The sequence below is a fragment of the Bufo bufo genome, chromosome 11, assembly GCF_905171765.1.
Source record: "Bufo bufo chromosome 11, aBufBuf1.1, whole genome shotgun sequence".
NCBI lineage: Eukaryota > Metazoa > Chordata > Amphibia > Anura > Bufonidae > Bufo > Bufo bufo.
Window position 1 is genome coordinate 18481867 of NC_053399.1, and position 13484 is coordinate 18495350.

The 13484-nt window shown below is 46.8% G+C and overlaps 1 protein-coding gene across 3 annotated transcripts in view; it reads left to right on the forward strand.

The window, feature by feature from the left end:
* CLMN (calmin) overlaps positions 1–13484 on the forward strand; it is a 95228-nt gene that overhangs the window by 60860 nt on the left and 20884 nt on the right. For all 3 annotated transcript variants that reach the window (XM_040412881.1, XM_040412882.1, XM_040412883.1), the window contains exons 2-5: positions 4323–4384; positions 11036–11131; positions 11350–11433; positions 13034–13126. In XM_040412881.1, the coding sequence (XP_040268815.1) occupies positions 4323–4384; positions 11036–11131; positions 11350–11433; positions 13034–13126 (335 nt within the window). The remainder of the gene's footprint in view (positions 1–4322; positions 4385–11035; positions 11132–11349; positions 11434–13033; positions 13127–13484) is intronic.

Consider the following 13484-nt stretch of genomic DNA (forward strand, 5'->3'; position numbering starts at 1 on the left):
GAAAAACGGAACGGAACCGGAAACACTACTGAAACAAAAAACGGAAAAACTGATCCGTTAGAAACGCCCCGCAACACACTGAAAAGGCCTCTTTCACACGAACGCGTGTCCCCTGTGGCCGTGCTGCGAACCGCAAAAGTCGTTGGCAGCAAGCAGAGATCTTGATAATGAGTGAAAGACCAAAAATTCTATTAGAAAGGTTCACAAGTTTTTATTGTGCAACGAAATAAGATGATGATTTACGTAAACGATTTACAGAAATTGAAAAAATTCCTTTAAGGTGCTGGCGGACCCCCCCCCCCTCCCCCACAGGGCCCTGGCACATGGGATAGGCGGGCCCCTAGGTGCAGGTACATTATGCATATTTCCTGTAGAAGCAGTCTGACGAGTCGAGTCACAACATCAAAGGGCTGCACCCTGTGCCAGGCTGGCGTGCCAGTGTCGCCAGGCGGGCAGGGTCAGCGGGCGCGCGGCAGTCATAGGTGATCGGTGACATTAACACAGCGCCTTTGTGTGAGGAATGAAAGCTTCCATTGTCAGGAGTTGTCTAGTGTCAACATGGGCCGGTATTGTGGGTGCAAACACTTCCCGGTCTGTAACGCGTGTCGCACAGGGCACACCCAGTCTTGCCTGGCAGTCGTCTCACTGAAATATTTTAAGGGGCACTCCAGATATCATCAAGTGATCAATGGACAATCCAAAGAATTTGGAGTGGGGTTGGAATAATAGGTGGTGATGATGAAACCTACTGGGCTGCTTCTTTCTGCTTTCATGACTTCTTCTCCATTCACATCCAAAGCGGCTGGCTGCTCTTGAAAGCAGACAGCGGTTTCGCTCAACCCCCCCCCCCCCCCCACTGTGACCTAACGGCTGAGCTCCTACCGCGTCGGTGTCATCAGAGCTCCCATCATGCACTATGCCGAATTTAGCTTTAGACCTGATTGGAGAAGAGAACCTCACAAAGCTCAGAATCTGTGAAAAATGTGTCAGTGGATCGCGTGGGCGACTTCTAGTCCATATCTAATGAAATCGTCACGCGACATCCTCATGCCATCTCTGCGGTCATGCAGAACCGTCTCCCCTATCGCCCTCATGTATCTCGCCCCCTACAGATCAGATAACTGTATTTACAGGTAACCGCTCCTAGGTTACCAATGACCCAGTCCTACAGCTATGGTGGGGCACGCACAGGTATAGCAGAGCCGAACTTGTCCTATAACTCTCTGTGGCTGCAGTCCTGTGTAAAACCACTGAAAACTCAATGACAAACTTAGCTCTGCTACATTGGCATGTGTTTTTTTGATAAGTCTAGGAAGCTGTGATATAGGGAGCTGTTTTTTATTTATTTTTTGGACTGTAGAACTGTCATATATTGTCATTTTCTGGATCCAAATTTTATTAATAACTCTGACCACTAGGGGCAGTACACATTCAGATTCTGGGTGGCATCTATCCTCCATGGTATTTGTATGGAGGTATTAATGCACTGACACCTGGTGGTCATTGTTGGTCCTGCATACCTTTGTTGCACAGAGACTATTTAGGAACAGGGTGCACTTTTCCCAAACTGGTGGATGAACCTTTTACTCTTTGGTCCTCTTCTGCATTTTATGTAATTTTGGTTGGAGGCAGTATATTGGAAGACGACCTACTAACATATTGGGGGTACTTTCGTGCTAAGTAATAAAAGCTTAAAGGGACTCTCCAGTTTCCAAATTTTAGTAGCCCAAAGACTGCATATGTTTCATGTCAGCGCTTTCCTTCCCTTGTTCTGAGCGTCACTGAACCCTGACTGGATGTATACAATCATAACTTCCTCTTCTCATCTGCAGATGTAAACAGGAAGTGCTGCATGTTAACATCCTGCCAGCATACAACAATGCCTAGAACAGGGGAAGGAAAGCGGCTGTCGTGAAAAACGGTTATATGGAACAAAAATATACTGTGTTTGTGGTACTAGGAGCAGATAAAAAAAATTTATATTATGAAACTGGAGAACCCCTTTAAGGCTTTCTTTACACATATATGCAATTACAAACGTATTCAGATCCAGGAGCTGTGTTTGAAAAATGTAGACTATTTTTCATAGCATAACCTTTTTAACATTTGGGGGTCATCCACATGGTCCATTCTCAACCTTTGGAATAAAGGTGGACACGTGTGCATCCCTTTATGTCTATATATTCAGTTTCCGTGCACGACGTGAACCAGTTTAGTTTCCGATGAAGACAAATTATCAGTTAGTTCATCTTCGGGGGGGGGGGGGGGAGGAGATTTTCGCTGCCTTGATTTCCTTGGAGACGCTCATAACACGGGGTCAAGAAGAGAAATGCGTGAGAAGCTGCCGAGGAAATCCCTCAGGCCATGTCTTCTACTGCTTTAATTGTGTTTAACCCCTTCTTGCCTGGGGAGTCCGCCGTGATGACTGGTGCTGAGCAGGTATCGGGGCTGCCCGAACATTCTCATGCCCTGCGCTGCTTACACCTCCTCCCAAAATTTTAATTTTTTTCGATTTTCAAAAACTGGGGGCCATAACTTTTTTATTTTTCCTTTTCACATAGCTGTACGAGGGCTTATTTTTTGAGATCTAAATCCACCATTTAATATTGTGTACAATGTAGTGAGGAGCTGGAAAAAAAAAATTCCAAATGGGGTGAAATTGGGGGGGGGACGCAAACAGTTTTATGAGTTTTTCTTCTTTACGGCATTCCCTATACGTTAAAACGGACCTGCTACTTTTATTCTCTGGATTAGGCCTCATGCACACGACCGTTGTGTGCATCCGCGGCCGTTGTTCAGTTTTCCGTGTTTTTCTGCGGACCCATTGACTTTCAATGGGTCCGTGGAAAAATCGGAAAATGCACCGTTTTTCATCCGCGTCCGTGATCTGTGTTTCCTGTCCGTGAAAAAAATAGGACCTGTCCTATTTTTTTCACGGTCAACGGTTCGCGGACCCATTCAAGTCAATGGGTCCGTGAAAAACCATGGATGCACACAAGATTGTCATCCGCATCCGTGATCCGTGTCCGTTTTTAAAGGCAAACTTGACTTAGAATTTTTTTTCACTTTTCATGTCCGTGGATCCTCCAAAAATCAAGGAAGACCCACGGAAGAAAAAACGGACACGGATCACGGAACAACGGAACCCCGTTTTGCGGACCTCGAAAAAATACTGTCGTGTGCATGAGGCCTTAGTGTGATTACGGCAATACTACACATGTATAGTTTTTCTTGCATTTTAATACTGAAAAAAAAAAAGTAAAACCTTGAAAAAAAAGTTTTTTCTCTTTTCGGCGCCATATTCTGACCCCTATAACTTTTTTTTAGTTGCGTGTACGGACCTGAGTGAGGGCTCATTTTTTGCAGGGCGGTCGGTAGTTTTTATTGATACTATTTTGTTGCAGTTTTTTATATAGTTTTTTTTTCAGCCAAGGTGGATCAGGCGGGAAGGATCCTTCCTTTTAGATTTCCCGTTCCTTCTGGCTCAAAAAAAACTACGGCACATCAAAAACTGCGCCAGACACGGCATGTGTGATTCCCACCTAAATCTCTTCCATCCACGGAGCAGATTCCTGTACATCCCACACAGATGTGCGGGACAGTCACAGTAATTCCTGTACCAAATCTGCCTTGTGTGAATGCAGCCCTACAGATCTTCCCAGGCCTTCCTGTATCTCGGAGTCCGGTGATACATTACATTGTAGGCTCCGCCTCCGCTTGATACATTGTATCCTTCACACAAATGTCACTTTTTAAATTTTTTTAAATGTAAATTCCGCATAAGGTGATGACGAGCTGGGCGAGACGGATCCTACGGCCGGCCGTGTGCAGTTTACGGCGCCCAGTGGAGCCTGTATCTACATCCTGGACTATAATGTGATTTATAGGAAGGAAGGAGGTTTTCCGCAGCGGCGACCAGACGGCGTGATCCCAGCTGCGCCGCCGACACCCGCACTTAACAGAGGCGATGACATCATTGCGTAATGAACGCTGCGGATGTACCGGGAACCGGCTTTTAACTGTGCTCATCACTTCTGTGTGACTGAGACCAGAGCGCCAGGCTCTGCAGAGCGTCACCCCTCATCTGCGATGCTCTGCAGACAGTTCAAACCAGTTACTTAAGTTACTAGAAGTTTTATGAAACTTTTTATCTGCTTCTGGGAAAGCTGGGTGACAACCGATTGCCGCCTGCCTTTATAGAAACCGCGCAGGTGGTACCCAGCTTTCCCAGAGTCCTGAGGCAGATTTAATACATGACTGGTCAAATATAAAATCCCGTATGTAAAATTTATATTTATTATGTCTCTTTTATTTTTTACTAGTTGAACGAGAGAATGTGCAGAAGAGAACGTTCACCCGATGGATGAACCTGCACCTAGAGAAGGTAAGAATCACACCCGGGCCCCGGTGCCTGAGGGGCCCCCAAACCCCTCTGCTCTATAAGACAACAGTATTAGAAATTGCGCAAGATAGACGGGAGCCCTGTTTTTGCATTGGGGCCCAGGAACTTTGCTACGCCTCTGACTTCAGAGCTGAGGGATGGAGTGTCTGCAACAAAAATCTCCCCCCCCCCCCCCCCCATCCCATCCTATCCCAGAATACAAATGCCAACGAGGCCTTTGGTTGATATAATCATAAAGAAAAATCTCCAGAGATGTCTTGCCGATTCCAAGCAGAATGTCGAATGCTGCTTTGGATGTAACCAGAGTGTAAGACATGATCATTATTGGCCACTAGGAGGTGCTGTTTCATCTGCCCTTTATAAAAACAAAGTTCATTCCTAGACTATATAGTATTTCAATATAGAATGGATTCCAAGCAGAATTCTGAATGCTGCTCTGGAGGTAACCAGAGTATAAGACATGATCACTGTGGGCCACTAGATGGCGCTGTTTCATCTAATCTTTTAAAAAATGAACTCATTCCTAGACTAGGTGTCAGGCCTCACGCACGCGGCCGTTGTTGTGGTCCGCATCTGAGCCGCAGTTTTGGCGGCTCGGATGCGGACCCTTTCACTTCAATGGGGCCGCATCCACTTGCTGTCCGCATCCGTTGCTCCGTTCCGTGGTCCGCAAAAAAATATATATATAACCCGTCCTATTCTTGTCCGCGTTTGGCGGACAAGAATAGGCAGTTATATTAACGGCTGTCCGCGCCGTTCCGCAAATTGCGGAACGTACACTGACGCCATCCGTGTTTTGCGGTTTGCGGACCGCAAAACACACAACGGTCGTGTGCAGGAGGCCTTATTTCTATATGGCATGGACTCCAAGCAGGATTTTAAATGCAGCCTTGGATGCCACCAGAGTATAAGACATGATCAGCTTTGGATGTGACTGGAGTATAAGACATCATTTTTGTCCACTCATTCTACGGACTGTGCATAATTAGGTCATAAAAAAAAAAAATAATCTCCTGGAGGAGATGCATGGGCTGCCCCGCCTCCTGGTGCTCGGCGGTTTGAGGCCTTACGGCGGGCAGGTCTGAGGTCGGTGTCTACCTGTCGCTGACGGCTGTCAGAGGTTTTATGAAGTATTTGGCTTCTGTGAAAGCCATTAGTGAGGGGATGATAATTAGATCATGCAGGAACGCTCGGCCCCCTTCTCCATACCCGGCCCGGGACGCCTCAGGAACGTTCCCGGCACAAGACTTGTTTTGTTTGGATACCAAATTTTTTATTCTTTTTTTTTTTTTTTACCCAGTGCCTGGCCTGGCACCCCCTCCCCCATCACCTCTGGTACCCTTCAGCTGTCAAGTGAAATCATTTATTGGAACTTCGAGGCTGGGGATCGGCCGGAGCCAAAAAACGTCTTTTGCTTCTCTTGGCCGCGGCGATGAAATGGAACATAAAGGAGCATTGAGCGTCCGCCGAGAATTCCGTCCGGAGCGGCTGAAGGAGTTAATACTGCTCGGGACCTGCGCAGGAAGAGACGCAGCAGCTGGAGGTGCGCGGGTCCTTGAGTTCCCCCCTAGACTATAGTCACAAAGCGCGGTCCGATTGTGGTCGATCCGCAAAAAAACGGATGCCGCCCGTGTGCCTTTCCGCAATTTGCGGGACGGAACAGGAGGCTCGTTATAGAAATGCCTATTCTTGTCCGCAAAACGGGGCCGCGGGACGGAGCAACGGATGCGGACTGTGCTGTCCGCATCTTTTGCGGACCCATTGAAATGAATGGTTCCGTAGACGGACCGTATGCGGAACGCAGAAAACGCCCCGTGTGCGGAACGCAAAATAAGTTTGTGTGAACGAGCCCAAAACCATACGGTCATGTGAAAGAGGCCTACATGCAGATTTTACTTTGTGTTTTGACCTGTCTCCCTTTTCAAGATCTCTGTTTGCTGTGAGTGAATGGAAACATTTTTCATGCTATGCTTGCCTTGACCTGATCACACAGCTATGGATTTGTCACATTGTATCGGTGCGATGGCTGATGCACACTTTGTGTTTCGATCCCTCGTCCTTTTCTAAATCTCTGCTTGCTCTGAGTGAATGGAACATTCTTCTAACTATGTAGAGGCTGATAACGTCACCATGACCTAGTCCTGACCCCACAGCTGATGGATTTGTTACAGTGTATCAGTGTTAGGCCTCATGCACACGACCGTTGTTGTGTTCCGTGCCAGTGTTTCCGTTTTCCGTGATTTTCTGCGGACCCATTGACTTTCAATGGGTCCGTTGAAAACTCGGCTAAAGCACCGTTTGTCATCCGCGTCCGTGATTCGTGGTTTCAGTCCGTCAAAAAAATATGACCTGTCCTATTTTTTTCGCGGATAACGGTTCGCGGACCCATTCAAGTCAAAGGGTCTGCGAAAAAACGCGGAGGCACACAAGATTGTCGTCCGCGTCCGTTTTTTTCCTATCATTTGGAAAGCAAACTTGACTTAGATTTTTTTTTTACTTTCCTTCATGTCTGGTGATCCTCCAAAAATGGAACCTCATTTTGCGCAACGGAACACAACAACGGTCGTGTGCATGAGGCCTAAGGGCTCTCCAGGCACATGGGGCTTTCACTGCACCTTCATACATCATCCATTTCACGTGGAGGCATTCAGAGGGGTTTTCTGCAAAAATCGGGCTCCATCGGACCTTATATATAGAAAGGTAGGGCTCATGCACATGAACGTATTTTCTTTCTGTGTCCCTTTTTTTTTTTGCGGACCGTATGCAGAATCATTTATTTCAAAAAAAAAGGAAGTCACTCCGTGTGCATTTAGGTATGGACATTCCACAAAAAAAATAGAACGTGTCCTATTATTGTCCGCATTACGGACACGCGGACATCATCTGTATTTTTTGCGGATCCATTTTTTGCGGACCTCAAAATCCATACGGTCGTGCGCATGAGCCCGTATTCTCCTGGTGGAGCCTGTGCAGCAGAGCCCGGAGGTTGTGCGTTGCTGGGGATTCGTGCCTGTGTACATCGGCCTGGACTCTAGGACAGGAGAGGGATCGGTGCAGAGGATTACCTACACTGATACATTGTAACAAGCACTTCAGCTGTGTGTGAAAACCTGGATCAAGACAGATGATGCTTAATCTCCATTTCTCATTTCCAGTCATTGGCAGCAATCCATCTTCTTAAGTCATTATCTGTTTCTGGGAAAGTTGGGTGACATCCACTATGGCTGCTGACTTGCTTCTGCCAAGGTTGTTCCTGCAGTCCTGGATGTCTCACTCCAGCTGCTGTGAGACTACAAGTCCCAGCATGCTCCATTCACTTCTATGGGGGTTCCAAGATGAGCCAAGCAAATGTGCATGCTGGGAGTTGTAGTTTTGCAACGGCAGGTTGCTGACCCCTGGTCTAGGTTGACTGTATTACCCCCTTCTGCTTCCGTATTGCTACACAGCAAGGCAGATTTCCCATTCCGGACTCTAGGAAAGTTGGGTGATGACATGCAGTGGCGGACTTATCGGTTGTCACCCAGCTTTCCAGACTGAACGGAGAAGTTTCTAAACTCTCAGTATTAAGTCAGGACAGAATTCCTGCCACTTGATAAGAAAATAATGTTTCCAGTCACTGACAGCAAGCAGAGGTTTTGGATGAATAATTAAAGATATGAGCTTTATATCCCAAAAATCTCCGCAAATGACTCTTTTCTTATTTAGTGGGAAGGTCCAATGCAGGGCTTGTCATCCAACTTTCCCAGACTACTGAAAGGCAACTCTGCCTGGTTACAGCAAGCAGTGGTTTTATCATTGAGTATCTTGGCAGAGACGCCATTCATGAGCCTGGGATGGGTGGAGGAGGGCAGTAACTAGCAGGAAAACGGGTTGACACCCAGCTTTCCCAGAAAAGCGTTTCTTAAAGGGCACCACGCGCCCCCGGGTGACTTTGAAGTCCTGACAGCTTTTCCACGGTTCCTGCGAATGGAGCCGGTGATCTGCGGAGTCTCACATTCGCTAATAGCTTTCTCCCCTGCACAAGTATTCATACCCCGGCCTCCTGGACTGTGTCACCTGCGGGGACTCCGCACTGAGGCTCATTTACCCCGTGTTTACACGACTGTCACAGGACGTTATCGGAGGCCGCGCTCTCCGCCCTCGCGGACAGTGATTGATCACATTTAGAGCTGCGGTATTTAACGTGATAGACCGACCATGTCAGGCGAGCTCTGGGATATGTGAGAGCACTGACATCGCCACCGCCATATGTTAGAACTGTTTACATCACAGGCGCGCAGGTAAATCCCGGAATTGACGCCAAATGTAAGGAAAATATTAGCGGGGGGGAAGGGTGTAATTATCCGCCACTGTACCCTGATGAATGACCCCCGAGCAACTACATTCATAGGGCCGGATACCGGCCCGTGTGCGTTCCGCAATCTGCAGACCGCACATGGCCGCCACCGCCACAGAAAACGCCTATTCTTCGTGCATCTTCCGCCAACAACGCCCCCATAAAAGAAACAAAAGAGAATGCCAAGAAAATGACAGTATTAATGAATGACCCCCTTAATGTTTCAACGCTGAATCTATTTTTTGAAGATCTCTGTTTGTTGTCAGTGAATAGGAATATTCTTCTGGAGACCTGTTACATTTGTATCCAGTCTAGAGAATCTCCTGTAACAATGGACTCCAAGTTGATACATTTCATCTGTGCTATAAACAATGAGGGGCAGTTCACACGGCGGAATTTTGGAGCGGTACACAGTGCCGAAATACTGCTGGCGGCCACGTGGTGTCTGCCTCCCACTGTCTTAAATCCGCGACTACGCCTAGAAGGGAAACCATATGGATGCTTCTGTATGGACTTCTAACTGTGTCCCCCTTAGGCTACTTTCACACTTGTGGCAGAGTAATCCGGCAGGCAGTTCCGTCGCCGGAACTGCCTGCCGGATCCGGCGATCTGCAGACAAAAGGACAGCATTTGTAGACGGATCCGTCTTAGGCCCCTTTCACACGGGCGAGTATTCCGCGCGGATGCGATGGGTGAGGTGAACGCATTGCACCCGCACTGAATCCCGACCCATTCATTTCTATGGGGCTGTTCACATGAGCGGTGATTTTCACGCATCACTTGTGCGTTGCGTGAAAATCGCAGCAAGCTCTATATTGTGCGTTTTCCACGCAACTCAGGCCCCATAGAAGTGAATGGGGTTGCGTGAAAATCGCAAGCATCCGCAAGCAAGTGCGGATGCGGTGCGATTTTCACGCACGGTTGCTAGGAGACGATCGGGATGGAAACCCGATCATTTTTATTTTCCCTTATAACATGGTTATAAGGGAAAATAATAGCATTCTGAATACAGAATACATAGTACAATAGCGCTGGAGGGGTTAAAAAAAAATATATATAAATTTAACTCACCTTAGTCCACTTGATCGCGTAGCCGTCATCTCTTCTGTCTCCTTTGTTGAACAGGACCTGTGGTGAGCATTAATTACAGGAACAGGACCTTTGATGACGTCACTCCGGTCATCACATGATCCATCACAATGGTAAAAGATCATGTGATGACCGGAGTGACGTCATCAAAGGTCCTGTTCCTGTAATTAATGCTCACCACAGGTCCTGTTCAACAAAGGAGACAGAAGAGATGACGGCTACGCGATCAATTGGACTAAGGTGAGTTAAATTATTTTTTATTTTTTTAACCCCTCCAGCGCTATTGTACTATGCATTCTGTATTCAGAATGCTATTATTTTCCCTTATAACCATGTTATAAGGGAAAATAATACAATCTACAGAACACCGATCCCAAGGTTTGGGTACCAAACATGCGCGATTTTTCTCACGCGAGTGCAAAACGCATTACAATGTTTTGCACTCGCGCGGAAAGATCGCGGGTGTTCCCGCAACGCACCCGCACATGTTCCCGCAACGCCCGTGTGAAAGAGGCCTTACAAATGCATTGCAAGAACGGATCCGTCTCTCCGGATATCATCCGGAGAAATGGATCCGTTATCTATTTATTTCACATTTTTAGACGGACGGATCCGGCTTTGCAGTATTTTTAATGCGGGATCGGGCAACTGATCCAGAATTTTGGACGGAGATGATACTGAAGCATGCTGCGGTATTTCCTCCGTCCAAAACGCCGTTCAGTGACTGAACTGATGCATCCTGATCGGATTGCTCTCCATTCAGAATGCATGGGGATGAAACTGATCAGTTCTTTTCCGGTATTGAGCCCCTAGGACGGAACTCTATGCCGGAAAAGAAAAACGCTAGTGTGAAAGTACCCTTAAAGGGGTAGTCCCACCTTAACATCCACAGGATAAGGGCCCATTCACACGACTGTTGGCGGTCCGCAAATTGCGGATCTGAAAAACACGGATACTGGCCGTGTGTGTTCCACATTTTGTGGAATGGAACAGTCCTATTTTTGAGGACGACACGGAACGGACCTGCGGACAGCACGTGGAATGGGTCTGCATCTGACCCACAAAAAATGCAGATCGGATGCGGACAGAAAATACGCTTGTGTGCTTGAGCCCTAAGCGCCTGATGGTGGGGGTCCGACGGCTGTAACTGCTTGCCCTCTACCAGGCGCTCTGGTCAGGTGGTGACCCGCTCTCCCTTCTCCTCACAGTGCAATCCTCCGCTGGAAGTTAAAGATTTGTTTCTCGATATCCAAGACGGAAGAATCCTGATGGCGCTGCTGGAAGTGCTGACGGGGCAAAGTCTGGTGAGTGCTCCGACCTGCTGGGCTTGAAGGGGTTGTCCATTTGTATACTGAAAAGTACTGCAGCTTTCTCTATCAGTTCCTCATCATTTTGAAGAACTCTGCTTGCTGTCGATGAATGGAGATACTCATAGCAATTCTAATCCTGATCTAGTTTAGCTCACAGTCTGATAGAAGCTCCTCTAGTCGACTGTCTCATCCTACTTTCTGTCTGTTTCCAGCTCCACGAGTACAAGTCATCGGCGCATCGGATCTTCCGTCTGAACAACATCGCCAAAGCACTGAAGTTCTTAGAAGACAGCAACGTGAGTGTCAGCTCTGTGGTCCTCTGACGTCTGGCTTTAATGGTGTCCTGCAGGTTGAGTGTACAAAAGTAATGTAATGTATGTACACAGTGACTGCACCAGCAGAATAGTGAGCGCAGCTCTGGAGTATAATACAGGATGTGACTGAGAATCAGTACAGGATAAGTAATGTAATGTATGTACACAGTGACTGCACCAGCAGAATAGTGAGCGCAGCTCTGGAGTATAATACAGGATGTGACTGAGAATCAGTACAGGATAAGTAATGTAATGTATGTACACAGTGACTGCACCAGCAGAATAGTGATTGCAGCTCTTGAGTATAATACAGGATGTAACTCAGGATCAGTACAGGATAAGTAATGTATGTACACAGTGACTGCACCAGCAGAATAGTGAGTACAGCTCTGGAGTATAATACAGGATGTAACTCAGGATCAGTACAGGATAAGTAATGTAATGTATGTACACAGTGACTCCAACAGCAAAATAGTGAGTGCAGCTCTGGAGTATAATACAGGATGTAACTCAGGATCAGTACAAGATAAGTAATGTATGTACACAGTGACTGCACCAGCAGAATAGCGAGTACAGCTCTGGAGTATAATACAAGATGTAACTCAGGATCAGTACAGGATAAGTAATGTATGTACATAGTGACTCCACCAGCAGAATAGTGAGTGCAGCTCTGGAGTATAATACAGGATGTAACTCCGGATCAGTACAGGATAAGTAATGTATGTACACAGTGACTGCACCAGCAGAATAGTGAGTGCAGCTCTGGAGTATAATACAGGATGTAACTCGGGATCAGTACAGGATAAGTAATGTATGTACACAGTGACTCCACAAGCAGAATAGTGAGTGCAGCTCTGGAGTATAATACAGGATGTAACTCAGGATCAGTACAAGATAAGTAATGTATGTACACAGTGACTGCACCAGCAGAATAGTGAGTGCAGCTCTGGAGTATAATACAGGATGTAACTCCGGATCAGTACAGGATAAGTAATGTATGTACATAGTGACTCCACAAGCAGAATAGTGAGTGCAGCTCTGGAGTATAATACAGGATGTAACTCCGGATCAGTACAGGATAAGTAATGTATGTACATAGTGACTCCACAAGCAGAATAGTGAGTGCAGCTCTGGAGTATAGTACATGATGTATCTGAATAGCTGCTATTCCTGTAGATTGTTAGATATTAGTGTACAGAGGTGAGGCTGCACTATAATGAGGGTCTGTCGTGTAGTATCCCCCCGCAGATCACTCATCGAGTTCATGCTTTCTGTGCACTGACCCCTCGCTGTGAGCGCTGCTGACTTTTCACTAATCGGATTTATGAGGTTTACGGCCTCCTTGATTCGGAATAAATGTTTGAGCCTGGGCTGTGGACGCGTTCCAGATTACGGAGGCACGTTGGGGCGGCTCTGGACTTTGTAGTTTGTGTTTTGACCCGCGGCTCGTTATAAAGGGTCATTGTGAGGCTGCGGCCGGCGCTGGCGTCTCAGGATACCTTTGGTTTGGTGACATCAGGATTTTCCATGAATGTTTGTCTGTTTCTTGTAATGACCTCATAGACTCCTATGTCTCCTGTAGGTGAAGCTGGTCAGCATTGACGCTGCCGAAATCGCAGATGGAAACCCCTCGCTGGTTCTGGGCCTGATCTGGAACATAATCCTCTTCCTACAGGTAGATTCCAGGCTTCACTTTAGCCCTTTTTATATTACATCCAGTTTTCTGCGTAATCCTCATATAATGAAACCTTCTGCAGATTTACAATAGACTTTGTGTTACAATTCTCCACCACTTTCAACATCTCTGCTTGCTGTCAGCAAAAAGGAAATATTTCTGTTTGCGTCCAGGATCTGAAAATCTGTGCAGAACTAATACTTTTATGGCTGAGGGTTTGTTACAGTTGCATCAAGTCTAGACTATCCTCTGTGAGCTAATCACATCGGCTGCGCACATTTCTCCCCGCCCTGAGTGTTTGTTACAATGTATCAGTGCAGGTAAACTGTTATCAATCTGGAGATCGTATAGAATGGAT